The 18,879-nt window shown below is 42.8% G+C and overlaps 2 protein-coding genes across 3 annotated transcripts; one reads left to right on the forward strand and one right to left on the reverse strand.

The window, feature by feature from the left end:
- Positions 1–3,261: 3,261 nt before the first annotated feature.
- LOC117421991 (uncharacterized protein C14orf28 homolog) lies at positions 3,262–14,015 on the reverse strand. Of its 2 annotated transcripts, none has more exons than XM_058990596.1 (5): positions 13,252–14,015; positions 11,745–12,269; positions 9,429–9,518; positions 8,128–8,262; positions 3,262–3,370 (listed from the first exon to the last, which is right to left on the reverse strand). In XM_058990596.1, exons 1-5 carry the CDS (start codon positions 13,551–13,553, stop codon positions 3,277–3,279), a joined length of 1,146 nt encoding a protein of 381 aa, XP_058846579.1. In that variant the 5' UTR covers positions 13,554–14,015; the 3' UTR covers positions 3,262–3,276. The 2 variants fall into 2 exon arrangements, with proteins under 2 accessions (XP_058846579.1, XP_058846578.1); XM_058990595.1 differs by lacking the exon at positions 3,262–3,370 and adding an exon at positions 5,582–7,197 and having other exon boundaries at positions 13,252–14,001.
- Positions 14,016–14,951: 936 nt separating this feature from the next.
- On the forward strand, positions 14,952–18,349 carry LOC117416529 (ADP-ribosylation factor 6). The gene is made up of 2 exons (XM_058990612.1): positions 14,952–15,190; positions 15,404–18,349. Exon 2 carries the CDS (start codon positions 16,353–16,355, stop codon positions 16,878–16,880), a length of 528 nt encoding a protein of 175 aa, XP_058846595.1. The 5' UTR covers positions 14,952–15,190; positions 15,404–16,352; the 3' UTR covers positions 16,881–18,349.
- Positions 18,350–18,879: the final 530 nt, after the last annotated feature.

Raw genomic sequence — 18,879 nt, forward strand, 5'->3', positions numbered from 1 at the left:
ATGGGACTGTTCAGATTGCTTTGTAAATATCCGTATCGGCACGTGTCCGTAGCAAAGTAGACTTAGATTTCCTTGTTCTTCCATATCGAGTTCAACAGAAAAGAAATGCGCTGTTATAATCCATTGTTCTTACGCTCATCGGAAATGGGAATGGTCTTGCTTTTTATTTTAAAAACGAATCTCAACAAACTCCATATAATTAAGAAAAAATAAATATCTATTACATCTGATATTATAGCCTACCCATTACAAGTAGTAAGTACAGTAGTTGTGTTCTTCCTGAGCAGTAAGTGTTGGGCTGACCAGCATTAGTGGTCACTGACATGTCCAGTGGCTTTAAGGGGTAGTGTATGCCTGTCTGAGAGAGATGCTGGTGCCGTAGCTTGTATGCTTCTCACTGGAGAGGGGGTGGTAGTTTAACTGTGTTCCTTTTTGATTTCCCAAAATTTAAGCATTAAGTTCTGTCGTCTTCTTTCAAAAGTTCTGTTGTTTGACTTAATTTAAAATGTGCTAGCATTGCATTAGCCAAACTTCACCTGGAATCTGATTGCCAATACAAATACAGACACAAAAATATATGATACACTGCTTATTTAAATAAATAATAGACTCATAGAGAGATATTCAGTTTATTCTCATTAGAACTGAGCCCTAATAAATGTAAATGTGAAGTCAGCATTCAGATCTGTAGAATCCTTTCTGTGAAGCGGTGCGTGGATTGGAAAGTTCCTTGCATTGTTAGGAACACTGATATTTAAAGCTACCGAAGCTAATGAAGTTTGCACATCCTTTCAGCAGAACTGTAACAGAATTGTCTGCAAAATGCCGCAGCAAGTCACAGAGATTGTGATGATCTATAGTAAATAATCTCAGATGGGTTCTTTTTTGGGAAATCCATTTTAATTTTTAATTTTTATTAACTTCATCTGTGTTTGCCATCATATTTTCACCGAAGTGCTCATTTGTAAAGAATAGGCATAGAAGGGCTCCCGAGTGGCGCATCCAGTAAAGGCGCTCCTCGCAGGATGTGCCCTATAGCCTGGAGATCGCTGGTTCGAATCCAGGCTATGTCACAGCTGACCGTGACCGAGAGTTCCTAGGGGGCGGCGCACAATTGGCTGAGCGCTGCCCGGGTAGGGAGGGCTTAGGTCGGCAGGGGAATCCACGGCTCACCGCGCATCAGCGACCCCTGTGGCCGATAGGGCGCCTGTGGCTCTGCAGCGGAGCCGCCAGATCTGTGTTGTCCTCCGGCACTATAGGTCTGGTAGCATTGCTGTGGATCTGCAGTGCGAAAAATGACGACTTGGAAGGAGCACGTTTCGGAGGACGCGTGTTTCAGCCTCCGTTTCCTGAGTCGGTGGGGGGGTTGCGAGCGGTGAGCCGGGGATACAGATAATAATTGGGCATGCTAAATTGGGGTGAAAACCGGGGTAAAAATAATTGGCGACGACTAAATTTAAAAAAAAAAAAAGAAAAAGAATAGGCATAGAAGACAAATAACTACATCACGGAGGACTGTTTAAGTAGAATTTGCAACCAGTTTTACACTGAAAACGCCGATACATACTGATGTCACGTTAACCAACAGCGTTTTCACACTCGAGGCTCTTTTACTGCTGGAGTGCTAATCCGGCGTTCAGGGGAACGAAACCCAATGTAGATGATTGTGGAGGGAGTAAGGAACAGGCCTTTGCAATATTGTTTCACAGGACCTTTATTGCTCTGTACTCGCTGCACAAACAGTTTGGGGATTTAAAAAAAATAATAACAATTGAACGTTGTTCTCCCTTTTTAATTCGGGATCGGAGCTACCTCTAAGGTAGAGCTGTTCAATCCAGCAGTCGGGTGAACTCTCTCTCCCCGATATTCTTCCAGTGTGAAGGCGAATGCTGTCATGTCCAGCTCCGTGTGAAAACGGTATAAATTATCATCCAGTTCCTATCCACGACTTAGTCACTTTACCAGTCACACTTGTGTTGTTGTGCTTGAATCCCAGGTACAGTGTGTGACTTTGTGTTGTATTTTGTTTGTGTTCCTCCAGGAGGAGATCTCGGTAACCACTCTTAGTTTCTGGTTAACACGTCACAATCTGTGCAGTTTTGGTTTTCTTTTGTTGAGATCGTTTTCAAGCATGCACCTTTTAGCCGTGACCTTTCACACCTCACACACCACCTCCCTAATGTATGTATTTGTTTTATTTATTGGTTTTTATTAATATTATTTTACTGTTTACATCAGGAGCTGTTTTTTTTAACAAGGTTCATCGCTACCTGAGTTACAAAGCAAAATGCTTGCCTTAAAAAATTCATCTCAGAGTTTGTGGAAAAGAAAAATGTAAAGAACTGGATGATAATTCTTTCAAGTTTGCCTTACGCACTGTGCTTTACTCTGAAGAACTGAAGCTAATTTTTAAACTCAAATTCTTAAAAACCTTTTGTCAAAAACAGGGTGGCATTCTTTATACCCTCCATACTGTTGAGAGTGTCATTTGAGATTGTGTCAGTGTTTTTAACTGTGCTTTTCTGTGTGTATATAAAATGCAGTGCTGTAGAACTGATTCCTGCGGGAATCTCTGGTTTACATTACAACTGGCATCTGAAATGACTGTTGCATACGTTTTCATCATCTGTCCAGAGTTTAGATTTACATGCTTCTTGTGATTACAAAAAAAAAAAAATGCAAAGTGAATCCCTGTTTATTACAGAATTGCATTGAACGTGTGACCTTTTCCTAAATAAACACACAAAATATTGTACCTGCTGTGGTTGTTTTTATTTGATTTATTTTGTATCTTTTTGAACGTTACTGTGCACATCATAGGTCTTCTGTTGCCCTCATAAAAGTTTCCCATAGTAAAAGCACAGCAAAGTGTAGTAAAGCTTAGTAAAAGCATGGTAAAGCATAAGCTAGCATTGTAAAGAATAGCGAGGTACGGGTAAAGCATATTAATAAACATGGCAAACCAGTGTAAACTCTGGTAAACGACTGGTATAACAATGGAAAAAGCATGGGAAAACTAAAAGTACCATGCAAAAATACTGCGGTAAGGTTTTATAAGGGTGGCTTCATGTTACGTGCCCAAGCTCAGCTGAACTGGGCAGGGTTCCATGTATTTGGTACTCCGTGGGTTAAAAAGGGGAACCAGCCCAGCGTACAAGCATCAGGGCGAGGATCCCAGTTTATCTTCAGGCTGATAATGTATGTACCATTGATGTGCAAACTAGGAATTCCTTTCCAGTGAGCAAGCAACCATGTCTGTGTTATTATTTTTTTTTTTTATGAAGAAACCACAGCTGCTACACACTGGAGATGATGGCTCTCCCCTGGTGTCATGAGCAGTGAGTGTGCTGTAGTTATACTGGTGGTGTAGCTGTATGGGGAAAAAAAAAAAAAAAACAACAACATTACACAGAACCTTCCCAGGAAAGGAGTGTAGGAATCCCAGGTCATTCTTTTAACCCTTTCATGTACAGAATATTGAAAGGAGTGTAGGAATCCCAGGTCATTCTTTTAACCCTTTCATGTACAGAATATTGAAAGGAGTGTAGGAATCCCAGGTCATTCTTTTAACCCTTTCATGTACAGAATATTGAAAGGAGTGTAGGAATCCCAGTTCATTCTTTTAACCCTTTCATGTACAGAATATTGAAAGGAGTGTAGGAATCCCAGGTCATTCTTTTAACCCTTTCATGTACAGAATATTGAAAGGAGTGTAGGAATCCCAGTTCATTCTTTTAACCCTTTCATGTACAGAATATTGAAAGGAGTGTAGGAATCCCAGTTCATTCTTTTAACCCTTTCATGTACAGAATATTGAAAGGAGTGTAGGAATCCCAGTTCATTCTTTTAACCCTTTCATGTACAGAATATTGAAAGGAGTGTAGGAATCCCAGTTCATTCTTTTAACCCTTTCATGTACAGAATATTGAAAGGAGTGTAGGAATCCCAGTTCATTCTTTTAACCCTTTCATGTACAGAATATTGAAAGGAGTGTAGGAATCCCAGGTCATTCTTTTAACCCTTTCATGTACAGAATATTGAAAGGAGTGTAGGAATCCCAGGTCATTCTTTTAACCCTTTCATGTACAGAATATTGAAAATGGCTGGGAAAAAAAAACTGTTTTGGACACAATGAATATTTGTAATTGTTCTGCATGGGAAAAAAAGTATATCTGATTATTTTAATTTTAGTGCTGTGGTGCTGTTAAAATCCGACGGATTGTTTAAAAACAGACGGCATTGAAAGAGAACGTCTTCTTTAAATGCATGGGACTTCCAGGTGTAAAGTAAGTGGTGCTAACAGTATTATTTAGCATAAAACAGCCATTGAGATTGGATTGAAATCCCATTGCTTATCTATCTTAAACTTAATAGTAAGGTGTCATAAATACAGCAAAAGCAATGAACTCATAAAACATAAAAACAAAGACCGCTCAGGCAGAAACACCTTCAAATGAATATTTAGATAGAATGGTAATTTACTACAACCTCCGTACCAACTAGGGCAGCAGTGTGGAGTAGTGGTTAGGGCTCTGGACTCTTGACCGGAGGGTTGTGGGTTCAATCCCCAGTGGGGAACACTGCTGTTGTACCCTTGAGCAAGGTACTTTACCTAGATTGCTCCAGTAATAACCCAACTGTATAAATGGGTAATTGTATGTAAAAATAATGTGATATGTGAAATAATGTATAATGTGATATGTTGTAACAATTGTAAGTCGCCCTGGATAAGGGTGTCTGCTAAGAAATAAATAATAATAATAATAATAATAACTACATACATGCTAGAGACAACTGGTGTATCTGTGCTGGGTCTTAAAATGCTTACAAATCTAACTTGCTGTGTACAGACTTACTGGAATGTTATTTTTCCCATTCTTTAAAAGAACATCTCTCTCTGGCTGGAACTAAGCAGAAAATACAGACTGTACAGTGTATACTGAAAGCAGAAAATACAGACTGTACAGTGTATACTGAAAGCAGAAAATACAGACTGTACAGTGTATACTGAAAGCAGAAAATACAGACTGTACAGTGTATACTGAAAGCAGAAAATACAGACTGTACAGTGTATACTGAAAGCAGAAAACACAGACTGTACAGTGTATACTGAAAGCAGAAAATACAGACTGTACAGTGTATACTGAAAGCAGAAAATACAGACTGTACAGTGTATACTGAAAGCAGAAAATACAGACTGTACAGTGTATACTGAAAGCAGAAAATACAGACTGTACAGTGCATACTGAAAGCCCACATCCAAAACGAGAGAAGGAAAGCCCTGGGTTAACTTCCTCAGCCCACAACAAAGACTTTGTGGACGTTGTGCCAGGCTAAGGGAGTTTAGTTAAGGACACCGATCCTTGTGCCAATTTGACACTGGATTGTTTTATTGCATGGCTTTGGATGGTCGACTCATTGTAACAAGCAGCAATTGGCAGGCATATATTACAGCATTATCACCGCTCCTGTGAGTGTAAAACAGATCTGGGGGCTGCATGGCGTTTTCTCTGTAAGGAAGTGAATGCAGTTGTATTTAAACATTACACCACAAAGCCACAAATTATTGCATACAATCATATGTAATTCAAACAAGTATTTTATTACAGACAGTATTTGTGTACAAAAATACTTTTTACAAAATAAATATATGAATAACTGCATAGTTTACTTTCAAGTGTCAAAGTGTCGGTTTTTTTTGTTCTCATTTTTTTCATTGCTGAAATATGAATCGCCAGGCGTGACACGCGTTTACGGCGTCTGTTAGTGTGAAGTTTGCATGGGAGAGATGGGAGACGTACATGATGGAACCACGAAAAGAGCCCAGTGGCTTTTATCCTGAACTCCCTCCCCTCCCAGCATCGCATGGATACATTTGGAAATACCAACGCAAAACAAGATTCCACAATACCCACCATTAGTTTAGTTTTTATTTTATTTGTTCACAAACAGCTATATTTAACAGATTACTAACTTGCCTAGACATTGTCTGGTTTAGCATTGTAAATTTCATTTAGTGCGTTTTAGTGCGTACATTGATGTATGTATGTATACAGCTCAGAGCAGACGCTGTTTTCATGGTTTGTATGTACATAGCTCAGAGCACACACTGTTTTCATGGCTTGTATGTACACAGCTCAGAGCACACACTGTTCTAACTTCAAGAGATGGCTCAGAGCAGGTCAGCACCCGCTCTTTATAACCCATTGTTACGAGACTGTGCTATTGAAACTGCTAGCAGAATGGGGTTAGTGGACAAACGGGAGCCACGACCATGCCGTCTTTTAACTGCTTCTGCGTGTGAAGAGCCGCACTGTAGAAGGATGCCAATCCATCCAAAGGACTACAGTTAGGCAGACGGGTTTATCTGAGCAACTCACCTGTATGGCTGACGTCACGCCAGCTGCCTCCAGACTGGTTCTGAGCTGGCTAAACAAACCTCCAGAAAAAAAACCATTAAGTATGCTGGTTTATTGCTAAGAACATGAAGAGTATAATAATTAAGGACTTTAGTAAAATACCACTGATATTGAATTAAAGCTCAAAAAGGAATGGCTGAAATGAACAGTAATTTAAAGATGTACTATTCAGCCAAACTCTGTTCTGTATTTCAGAATGAAACGTACTTTATTCAAGCAGACCAGATGATGACGTTAAGGACGTGATTTTCTGTAAAGCTTTAAAGTTTGTAAAGAGTCTCCAAAACCACCTTGATCTTCACACCTGTGTGTTTCCAGACTAGTGGATAACACAAGAGTGAGTTTATGTTTTATATCCCGCGGTATCTCCTCCTCAAATCATCCTGAATGCAGAAAGTTAAAGCATAAAGCACCGTTATCACCTGTATTAAGGACTATTATAGTCCGTACATAAATTCTTGGATTCCAAGCACGCGAAAGATAGCCGTTTTATAATTTTGAAGACTGGGAGACACTTTCTTTTTCTTGGAGTTTCTGCAAAGCTGTTCCCTTTTTCCTGCAGCACCGTCGTCCTCCCCCTCCTCCAGGTCAGAGTCACTTCTCCGTCGCTCGGATGTAGACCAGCGAGGACAGGAGCAGCAGCTCGGGGGGTTTATTCAGTAGAACCAGATTGTTGCTTCGAAGCCCGTCGTAGTGCATCCAGCACCCGTCGATCTGGAACGCTGCGGAGTAATGGTGCTCCTCTTTGTTAAAGAGTGTGGCGCCCTCCAGTAAATACCTGCAGCAACCGACAAGCACAAACAGCGCTGAAAGAAATGCTTTATTTACTGCATGGGCCTCTCTACAGAAATCCCACCTAGCTCCGGCTAGCTCGGGGACAGCCCCGAAGGGAAAACACGCCTTCAGTGATCACTGAGAGTATACGGGACAATAAACAAGATCATAAAACAACTGCAGTGGGCATTTCCTCTCATGTACAGTACAGCATTGCTGATACGACTGTCCGGAACAACCACGGCCTGAATGCTCAAAGCCATTTACTTCAAATCGTCTTGGATGAAGGCACCTGCCAAGTAAATCAATAAGAAGCAGCACGGTTTTGGTTTGATAGAAAGAAATTTGAAAAAAGACATTTGCATTTATAAAACAAATGATTAACAATTTTAGACTAACCCCAAGCCCTTCAATTCAATGTCTGGGTTGTTTATTTCTGATTTGCTATATACTTTATCGGGTGCGTTTCTACTGTCTGAAAAAAAAAATTACACGAATGACAATTTGGATTAGATGTCTTTGAGAAGCGAGCCCCATATAACCAAAAACATGCACATACTAGCGTAACATTCTCAGAAGATCACCACAGTTTTTTTTTTTTTTTGTTTGTTTTTTTTTTTAACGGCAGATGTGACATTCCTCTAAAACAAACCCGCTCAAACTATGTGCTTGCTGTACACAAACAAGCCGATGACGCATCAGCTCAGGGCTGGCCACAGCTGGCTCTTCCACTCCTGGTCTTTGTTCCAACTCCGTTCTGAATTGTTTCAATTTAACCAATGAAATCTCCACCCAGACCTGGAAGACCCTGTCATTTTACCTGTTAAATCCGGAGTGGAGATGCTCTCTGGGACTGGGATTAGACACCCCTGGATTAGCGGCTCACCTCTTGCTGTGTGTGTTGTGCATTCCCAAGCTGCGGCCACGCACTCACCTGCGGTCTGATAAAGCCAGGTAATAAGGGATGTAGGCCAGCTCCTCTGACTTCCACAGCTGCATGTTTAAAATGACGAACGGAGGGGGGCCGTGGCAGAATATCCTCTGAGAGAGTTCCCGCTGTCCGTCACACCTGCAGGGTGAGAGGACAGCGAATGCATGAGGACCTCATGCATGAAAGGGTTAAAAAACGAATACTCAAATAATCCTTCATTTGACTATAGCTGGAACAGCTGGATTGGTTTCCTTTGCAGGGTATCTTTGACATAGGTGTAGAAAGACCGGCCAATGTAAACTGTCCTGCATTCACAGCATACAGCAGATAATGCACAGAATTGGGTCACTTCCTCCATTTGAGATGGAAGAGGATACAGGGCTTGTGTCAGGGGGGGTTCAAGGGGTGCACTGCCCCTGGGCCCAGACTCGGGGGGGCCCAGCACCGATTCAATGATTTTATTTTATTTTTTTCTGAGCCCACTTTAATGACTAGACGTAAAAAATATAGAGGTGCCGTCTAATGGACTGTCAATCAAAACTGAAATTCGCAGATCACAGCCGACAGATTGTGAAGTGGACACAGATAAACAGTCTTGCACCAGGGCCCAGCAAATCCTAGCACCGGCCCTGAGAGCATACCTAAAGCACACGTGATTGAGTCCTGGGGTAGGATCTGTGTAACTCGAGCTGGCTACAGGCACAGAGACCAGCACGTCCACACAAAACAAACTTCATTCCATGAAGTTACTAAACTGAAAAGGCAATGCCAGGGAATCTGCCTGTGCTCATTTTAGCACTTTGGCTACAGCAGTCACTTGCATAAAGTGGAATGGCGCAAAGCAGCCAGTCTGCGCGTGGTCTACATCTTCTTAAAGAAATGTTCAGCTTATACAGTAACTCAGAGCCAGAAGAGGTTCAATTTCAATTCACTACGTGTACTGTGTGAAACCAAAACAAATAACATCGGCTAGTTTGCATAGAGCGAAAATCTGAGGGCTCTGATACGAACCTGCTTTGGAAACACAAGCGGAGGTCTGTTTTAATTATCTACATTGTGGCAGATCTTAGCAACGTCCGCCTAAAATGTAGAAGCCCGATTGAAACTCCCGTCCGTGTATTTTTTTTGAATGGTATGTATTAATGGTAATAACTGGGGAAATACAACACACCCACGGGGAGAAACCCCCAGGTTTAGATCATTAAAACAGACCCCAAACACCACTGGAAGGGTTAAGCACACTCAGCCACGGTAACGCTGCACCCAATCGAAGGGTCCGGCTTTATTTGATTTGATCACCCTACCCCATTTCCTTGCACAGCACTATTTTCGGGCAGAAGAATTCATCCACTGCAGACTGAATCAGGTCACCATGGGGCATTCCGTGCGGAGGGCTGAAAACAAGAGAAGGTACACAGTCACTATCACACAGTCGTGCTTTATGTGTCAAGAGCCCTACTGTACCTTATAAAGCTTTACCTTAACAGAGACGTTTTCAATTCCACTGTAATACAGTCCTAATGAAAACAAATGAACCACAGTATGACACCTCAAATCAGAACGAACATCACACAGTTCCTAACACAGCAGCACGCAGACCCCGATGGCTCTGTAGTTCTGCAATGGGTAACCAGGTAGGAATTGTTCATACTGCCGATATGTCAAAATACAAAAATGTTACCGCTGTGAAGCCTTATACCGCTGTCTTACCATTGCCCTTCTGTGCAGAATTATTGCCCTGCCATGTATGGAAATAAGTCTCTCACTGCATAGCAGTCTGAGCTATTCCTGGCTTTACTATTGCAACAGAACATTTTTCCTTCGTTCTAAAATAACGTTTTGGGTGCTGTTCCTAAATGTACTAGAATATATCAGGGAGCAAATACATTGTAGACACTGTGTAATATTCTCAAGTAGCGACGGTGTACCCTTACTGGAGCAGTGGGTCTAGTTCTCAAGACACAGCTAGCAGTGTGACACACAGAAGCACGTACGCATCCCCTGTCCCCCTGTCACAGGGGAATTCAACTGTTTGACGGTTTCAGCTGTTTCCGGTCGGTTTCATCTCTTCTGCACATCTGCTAGAAAGCGTTTCCATGTTGCTGCATGTTTATGAAAAGTTCTGCCACGATGTTTCAAGTTCACTTCCTGTGTTACAGGTAACTTCGTCTGACCACAGCAACAGGTTTCAGCACAGAATGCGAGTGCAAGGTTTAAGGTTGCTGGGGTCCTGTTTCTGATAACACTGGAAATGAGCTTATAGGCTGGTTTCACAGACGCAGATAATTAGCGCTAAGCAGGGTCTGTGAAATGAGCCAACAGTGTTGTGGCTAAGATTTAAAATATATATATATATATATATATATATATATATATATATATATATATATATATATATATATATATATATATATATATATATGACAAACAGCCAGGGTCCTGTGAGAATGATGTAGTTAAAGGCTTGGTTATCACCCCTTCCAGGTATAGAAAGTGAAGAACGAATGAAAGTTGAATTTGATACTAAAATCTTCTGAAGATGTGTTAACCCCGTGCAATCGAACGTGTGAAATTCCAAGGAAATGAGAAGGAGCAGTCTGTCTTTCCTTCAAGAGTCACGGAGCTCAACACTCAGCAGCTGTGCTTTATTTTAGTGCAATGAGCAATCTGTGAGGTTCGCTGTGTTTGCTTCAAGGGCAAGCAGACGGTGTGCAGAGAAAGCACCATTAACAGCACATGCAGACGACAGGGGTGTGAAACAGCTTGTGGTGCGTGGATCAAACCAGGGGTGTCACATTTACACAGGTGGACACTTCTGTTCCGTTTACCACCACGTACCGTTAGCCGTTTGCTAAACGTTTCAAATCAATGCAGTGCTACTGCAGCAGCCACTGAATCCAGTCAGCGAATCTGCTCTGCTGTTTCTCCCCCAGTTTATTTTATTAGATTATGCACTGCTTTACCGAACGGGGAGCACAGTTTTAGAAACGTAGTTTTTAATTACATAACGTTAGCTTTACTTTTCCATCATGGGAGTTGTTCCCTGGGCTTGCTTCCTTCAGAATCTGGCGCAATGCAAAAGGTTTAGTCTACCTCCGTCTGAGTAAATAAAATATTTGGAAATGTGGAATGCCTAAATCTGGACCACAGCGTTAAAGGTTTAGGTTTAATAGTTTGAATTCTCTTTTAGGGTTAGAGTCCCAGGTGGCTTGTAAACCAGTGTATTATAAACACATAACCAGCTCTCCTATAGCTCTGTTAACTCCTCAAAGTAAACCCACAGACTCCGCTGTGAATTATTCACGCAGTGATAAGAAGAGCAATCACTTCACAGCAGATTTAGCAGGAGCCTAACTGCAAACAAGGCATCACCAACTGTGAAAAATGCTTATAAGCCAGTAATGTTATTTATCTTTAACTGCAATTCTTTGCATCGTTATTATTAATATTATTATTTATGCAAACACAAAAAAATAACTAAAAGCATTCAAGAATCGATTTTGTTCCTTGCAACTCTGATAAGGCAGAAGCACTTATAAAAGTGCTTCCTTTAAAAAAGGGTTTTCAAAACCACAGCAGCCTTTTCCCTCTGGCGCACGATCAGTAACTATTTGCTTTACTTGATGTTGATGGTCCACTGCAGGCTCTCCTGGAGGCGCGCGGGGCAGTCCCAGCTGGTGCAGAAGCTCTCCTGCAGGGTGGCCATCAGGTTCTCCAGGTTCTTGGTGAAGTTCTCGTGCTCGTTCCCGAACAGGTCGATCTCCAGCGCTGCCCTGTGAATCTGCGACCTGTACTGCCGCTTGTCCATCTTGTCCCAGATCCAGAGCAGCTTGACCGTGGTGTAGTTGTAGGAGTCCATTAGGAACAGGAAGTGCTCGATGAACTCCTTGCCCAGGTAAACGGACACCTCCCGTGGGAAGGTCTCGTTCTCCCTCAGAATCACGTAGAGCAGCATCAGGAAGCCGTCGATGGTGCAGGTGTTGTTCAGGTTGATTTTCACGTACAGCGGGGTGCAGGAGATGGCTTTGCGCCCCGCCTTGATGGTGTAAACGCCGCCCCAGGGAAGGACAGGCCTCCAGAAGGACCGGTCCTGCTCATCAGAGTGCCTGACCGAGGCACGGATCTCTTCAAACAAGGTCTTCGGCCTGATAAGCAAACAAAACACAAATAATAACACATGACAGAAAGCTGAAAGCCATGCACTGCACAATAAAATCAACAGTCCTGCTGTGTGTGATCGGCAGCTAGGCTAGCAGCAACTTACCACTGTCATGATTGCTATTATAAATCTGACATGAGAGGTGTCAGACTGTACCACAGCACCATCGCTTACAGACAGGTGTGTCAGTGCTGTGAAAAGGCACTGTATTGTGATGTATTGTGATGTCATATCATTCAACTGACTTCGTTCCCAGTCTCTAGGACCTTTGCCAAGTCAAATTCCTTTCAATAGCCTATACTGGCCGATTAATTGCCTGCCTGTGCAATTAAGCGGCCAGTCCAACTCGTGCAATTTACATTTTACTGTGTTTATCGTTGAAAAACACAAAATAATTATCAAAATGTGATACACATGCACACATAAATACATACGCGTTACATTGTGTTTTTAAAAAATAACAATTCTAGCAAATCTTTTTGTTTTTTGTTTTGTTTTTTTATAATCTTTAAATTCAGCATATCAAGTAGAGACACGAGTTGCACATTTCACACACGCAACTCATCGACTATTCTTGAAGGCATTGAACAGATGTGACACAACGCTCATCTTGAATCACACAAACACTGTTAATATAATTGTAATACAATTCAAACAGTAGAAAGAGGCGCTGATATGATACGGTGTCAACAACGCAGACAGGACACACAAAAGAAACGGCGTATACAATATTAATGCCACCTAAACTAAGCAGCGTTACTGTATCTTGCCTTGTAATAATATTATTGTCACGACTGTTGTTTGATATGTTTTTTATGAAATAAAAAGGGCGTGTTTGTTTACAAAGCGCTGGCCACTTTTCTTTTCGTAGTTAGAAGGCGAGGAGACACACCTCCTTATCGACCAAAACAAACCCGAGGCTGCCCGAGCAAACGTGTTGCAAAAACCCGAGCTGGTGTCCCGCTCACCTCTCGGTCTGCGCCGAGCTGTCCTCCCCCTCCGCGTTCCTCACGAGGTTCTTCAGATTCTGCGTGTATTTTACATAGATACATTTCCTCTCCATTTTATTTTGCGTGTCTTCATCTCGGTTCCTTTGCCGATTCGCCTCTGCCTGCCTTCTTCTCCGTCTCACGCCGTGACGTCGTTTGTTATTGTCGAGGCCGCAGCCCCGGCGTCTGGCACGCACAAGTTCACGTAGGGCACGTAGGCAGGCGCTGCGATGGGCAGGATCATGTGCTGACCCCGCTCCCGTGTAAGGACTGAGTGCCATGCTCGGGTATAAAGTGAGAGCTCGAGGGTATAGGCACGGGAAAGGGGCTTTTCACCTTTGTATCCAGATTATGAAGGCGCACAAGTGCAGTGTGGTTCATTTTAAGGTAATGTTTCTTATTTGCATGAGGCTACCAGGATATGATGACTCATGTATGTAGGACAGTTCAGGCTTGTCAACTCACATCGCAGTGCATTCTGGAACGTTTGACCTGCCGTTTTAATAAAATCAGTCCATTAAAAAGGTTACGGTCAGTAACCTTACACTCCTGAATATCTGCAACTGCTGGCTAGACCCCTGGTAGCTTCAACTACAACAACCCCGCGCTGTACCTGCCTTGCACTGCACAGTCCTGTCCAATAGAAGCATGCACTTGCAGATATTCAGACAGTAGATGGCGCCGTTTCTTGCGCACCATAATTGTTTTTTTGTTTTTTTTTACATATCTCACAACACTTAGACAAACCACAAAGACAACATGGTATTATTATTATTATTATTATTATTATTATTATTATTATTATTATTATTATTATTATTAAATCACAGAAAACTGCCTTCGATATAAACCTTGAAAATCGTGGAATCCATATTATAAACAATGACAATAATAAAACACACCTGAGCTTGTTATCATCTCTACACTGTGGCTAATGAAGCTTGTAGTAAAACCTGGAATGGATCAAACTGCACTGGGAGTCTCATTTCCATCCCTGTAGAATATTTAATTACACGACTATGATTTCCGGACTTTTGAAGGATTGTATATATATATATATATATATATATATATATATATATATATATATATATATATATATATTAAAATGTCAGTATTTGCACTAGCTTCTGAATAGACTGCAATGTGATTACTAAAACGTGGACTGTATCATGCAATATAAAATTACACAAGATCTGTACTAAAAATATCAACCTGACGAGAGAGAGAGAGAGAGAGAGAGAGAGAGAGAGAGAGAGAGAGAGAGAGAGAGAGAGAGAGAGAGAGAGAGAGAGAGACTTTGCACTTCCTGTAGCGCTGTCACATGCGAGAACTATTTATGTGCGGGATCTGTTAATAAAGCAGGAAGGCGGGGTCCTGTCTTGCTCTTTTGACACGGTCCCGCTTTCTGAGTGGCGAGTCGCGCTGACAGTCACCTGGGAGGTTTGCAAGCCCTGCATTATTTGAAATCCTTCACAGCGCCCACTGAGAGGGGGCGACGTCATAACGCACCACCTCTTCACGTCTGATGACGTGTCCCCCCGGGTCTGCAGCTCCTCCCCTTTGCGCCGCACCCGCTCTGACGTGGAAAGGTTGTGATGAAGCTGTGTGTGCGTGTCCGCCATCTTGGCTCCCGTCGCTCTGCGGTTTGCAGAGCCGCCGCCTGGGTGGAGCCCGAATGGCGGCTGTTTCTCAACACCCCCTCTGCGCTTTGTGTCCCGTGGTTCCACCGAGCCTGCCCAATGGTGCAAAGCGAGGTGTGCGAGTGTGAGAAAGACAGCCAGAGAGAGAGAGAAGGAAGGAAGTGTCTGCTACTCCCGGTCCGCACCTTTTCCGGCTGATCGTAGCAGAAAGCCGCTGAGTAAGAGAGAGGCGCGAACGGGCGGATCAATCCGGGGAACGGGGGGCCGCTGTGCAGGTACAGTAACAAAAAAAAACAACAACAACGCACACAAATTCACTGTCGGTCCTGAACGGGGACGCGGCTGGAGCAAATGCCGAGTCCGCTTCGGTGCTGCTGCTGTTTAAACTATACGGAATAGAGACGGGTGCATGTGAAGAAGTTCCTGTGTCTCTTTCCACCCCCCTCACTGACTACCTCCCCCCCCCCCCTTTATCAAACCGTCTCTAGAGAGAAGAAGCGAGGAAGCCGAGTCTCCGTGAATCAATGACCTCTGGAGTTACCGAGAGAGGAGCCATTCCGTCTCCGAGAAACAAGTGTGGGTGAAAATACAAAACACGCACGCCACGGAGCTGCCCAGCCGGTCGAGGAGAGCTGTGCGCGGAGAAACACCGCAGGGAAACAGCGCAGGCTTTCAGAGGGCCTGCTCGGAAGCCGGGGTGTTTCCTGTGAACTCAATCAAAGTCTCTGTTTTTAGGTAACGGGATACGGAAGGGACCCTATACCCTGGCAGAAAGGGCCTAGTTAAGCACAGCAGCTAAACAGGACAACAACCCGTTTGAAAGAAACCGAAAAGCAAAGTTCACATCGCGCGGTATTACCGGGATACCCCTCGCGTCTGCATTTGAAATCTACACCCTCCCAAACAGTGTGATTTTTAATAAGAAGTGGGCAAGACAGCAGGATTGGATCCCATCAAGCGATTCGGATCACGGCGTCGAAGTCTGTTTAAAATCAGCCGGACTCCACTCGCTTTAGTCGGAGAACAACTTCTGTTTGTGTGTTGGAGGCCCGGATTGCTTTATTATAAACTATTTTTTTTATATATATAATTTCAATTAAGAAGTGACCGGTAGGAGAAGAGAACTCTGCTGTTTGAATTCCGTCTGGTCGTTTCCACTTGGGTTTGATTTTATTTTTGTGTGTTACTGTGTATCCCAGAACGCTTCGGCTTACAACTTTTGTTACTCAGAGAAGATATTTTGTTTCATCAATTATTTACCGGATATCGATCAATGCGTTACTTGCTGATATTGGAGCAAGTCAAGTGGACTGTTACAATTACATTCAATTGAACACAAGACTTAACACGTCTTCATTACAGAAACGGGTTATACAAAGAGCCTCTGACACCCGCCCCGTTTCCTAAAGAATTGGATATTTATGCACTGTTTACAAGATGGGGAAAATGCTGTCAAAGATTTTCGGAAACAAGGAAATGCGGATATTGATGCTTGGACTTGACGCAGCGGGCAAGACCACCATTTTATACAAGCTGAAACTGGGCCAGTCCGTCACAACCATCCCCACCGTGGGCTTCAACGTGGAGACTGTCACTTACAAGAACGTGAAATTCAACGTGTGGGATGTCGGGGGGCAGGATAAGATCCGGCCGCTGTGGAGGCACTATTACACGGGCACCCAGGGGTTAATCTTCGTGGTGGACTGCGCCGACAGAGACCGGATAGACGAGGCCAGGCAAGAGCTGCACCGCATTATCAACGACCGAGAGATGAGGGACGCCATCATTTTGATTTTTGCCAATAAGCAAGACCTACCCGACGCGATGAAACCGCACGAAATCCAAGAGAAACTGGGCTTGACCCGCATCCGCGATAGAAACTGGTACGTGCAGCCGTCCTGCGCGACCACGGGGGACGGACTGTACGAAGGACTCACCTGGCTGACCTCCAATTACAAATCTTAATGGGCGGGCGAGGACTGCTTTACAACAAGCAGCAACGACAAAACATACACGAAAGAAGCAATTAACAAGTAATATACGACTTCTCACAAGAATATATGATAAAGAGAAGTGTGATTATCGGTTTTTTTTTTCTTTTGGATTATTATAATGATTACCCCCACCCCCCCCACATACACCTACCCCCCTTTTTTTGACTAATCATAAATATAAATGCCAGTGCAGTGATGATACGGCTGGGTTTAGTTTTGCTTCGCTCTGGAGTGACGGGGCGATCTTTTTATTAGTTCGCGTTACTCCAGTAACATTCCCTAAGACTATTTTGACTAAAGAGGTTATTGCTATTTTTCTTTCCCTTCCTGTTTTCCTTTTATTGTATAATGAAGTGATTTATTTTTTGTTTTATTTCTTGGGGAGTCGGGGAGGGGCATTCTGATCACGCTTTTATTATCATTATTATTATTATTTCAATTTTCAGACATGTGTTTCTTAAAAAAAAAAAAAAAAAAAACTATTGTAGATTTGCTTGTTATCTCCATACAACCAGAGGGAAAAAAACATGTTGTTCAGGCCGAATTCAATTAGTAAACTTGAAACAATATTGTTGGAAACAATGCGGTCTCTCTCTCTCTGATTCATTTTATATGAACCTTTTGATTGTATGTTTAATGAACCGTTGTCATTTAAAAAAAGAAAAAAAAATTAAAAAGTCCAGGACATTTCTCTTACGGCTTATTACAGCAAGTATTAATGAGTGAAGTACAAATACACAGCTCGACAGACCTCCCGGGTTTGTTTGTGAATGATACGGAAGAGCCGTTGCTTTTGGTACACACTGCTGATGCCTGGCCAAGAGCCACGATTGGAATTAAACGCAAAACATCTCAAAATGATTGGAAACCTGGCGTGATATTTAAAAACGCTCCTAAAACGCTGCAGCTGTGCGTGTGGTTATCGAGAGCTCTGAGCACAGGACTGCTTGGCACGCAGACCTCGTCGCTTTTTTGCAAGCAGTAGAGTTGCAGTTCCTTATCTTCTCGATGCTAACACAGCTGCGTGCATGACCAGTTGAGTAAAGTGACTCATCCACCGAAGGAGCGGCTGAGGTTGAGTGCATTCAGAAATCCACGCCTGTGTTGGGTGAGGCGCAGCAGCAGACAGAGAGGACGGGGGATTATCCGCTGTTCATTCCCCCCCCCCCAAAAAAGGCCAAGTGTTCTCATTGTATTCATTTTACAGGGGGGTGTCATTTGCGGGAAGGTGTGAGGTGTTTTTTTTTTTTTTTTTTTTAAATGAAGATTGGCTGCTTGTCTTTACATTCAAAACTCTTTTTCAGGGCTTGTGTAATTAAATTATAAATTCATGTTTTGTTTTTTTTTTGTTCTATTTGCTATGCTAACTTTTAATAAAAAAAAAAACACAATTCTGTAAAACTGTAACAAATCTTATTAAAATAGCCCTTTTGAAATGTTTTCTTTCTCATTTGAATCCGAGTCCAGGTGCATGGTTTTCAGTGTTTTGGCTGCTAAGGTGGCACTTGGTTTTCATGGCAGGCTTTGAGAAAGGGAGCGTTACACACTGCGGACCGTCAGCACTGCAGAACTGGTGCTGTCGGGACTGGCTATGCAATTAAACAGCAGCTCCTCTTCCATGCCACGGATAACATCACAAACTATCACAGTCTCTGCACGGAATGCCCAGCTCCCTTTACAGATAGACAGTGGATCTGATTTTGCAGTTTGTAGCTGTGGTAGAAAGGATACAACAAAAGCACCGTTTGCTCTCTGCCAGGATCCCCTTTTACTATCTCTGTTCTCATTGCACGATGGAAGAGTGCTTCCACAGTGCAATCTGTGCTCTTACTCTCAGTGTAGCCTTCAGTTAGACACCAGAGATCCACCGCAGTGTGCTGTATGTGTAAAACAAATGCATTTGAATGAAAACTGGGGTCAACTTCTACAGCAATCCAAAAGTATATCGTCTTAATCAAAAAAAAAAAAAA

The sequence above is a fragment of the Acipenser ruthenus genome, chromosome 18, assembly GCF_902713425.1.
Source record: "Acipenser ruthenus chromosome 18, fAciRut3.2 maternal haplotype, whole genome shotgun sequence".
NCBI classification, from domain to species: domain Eukaryota; kingdom Metazoa; phylum Chordata; class Actinopteri; order Acipenseriformes; family Acipenseridae; genus Acipenser; species Acipenser ruthenus.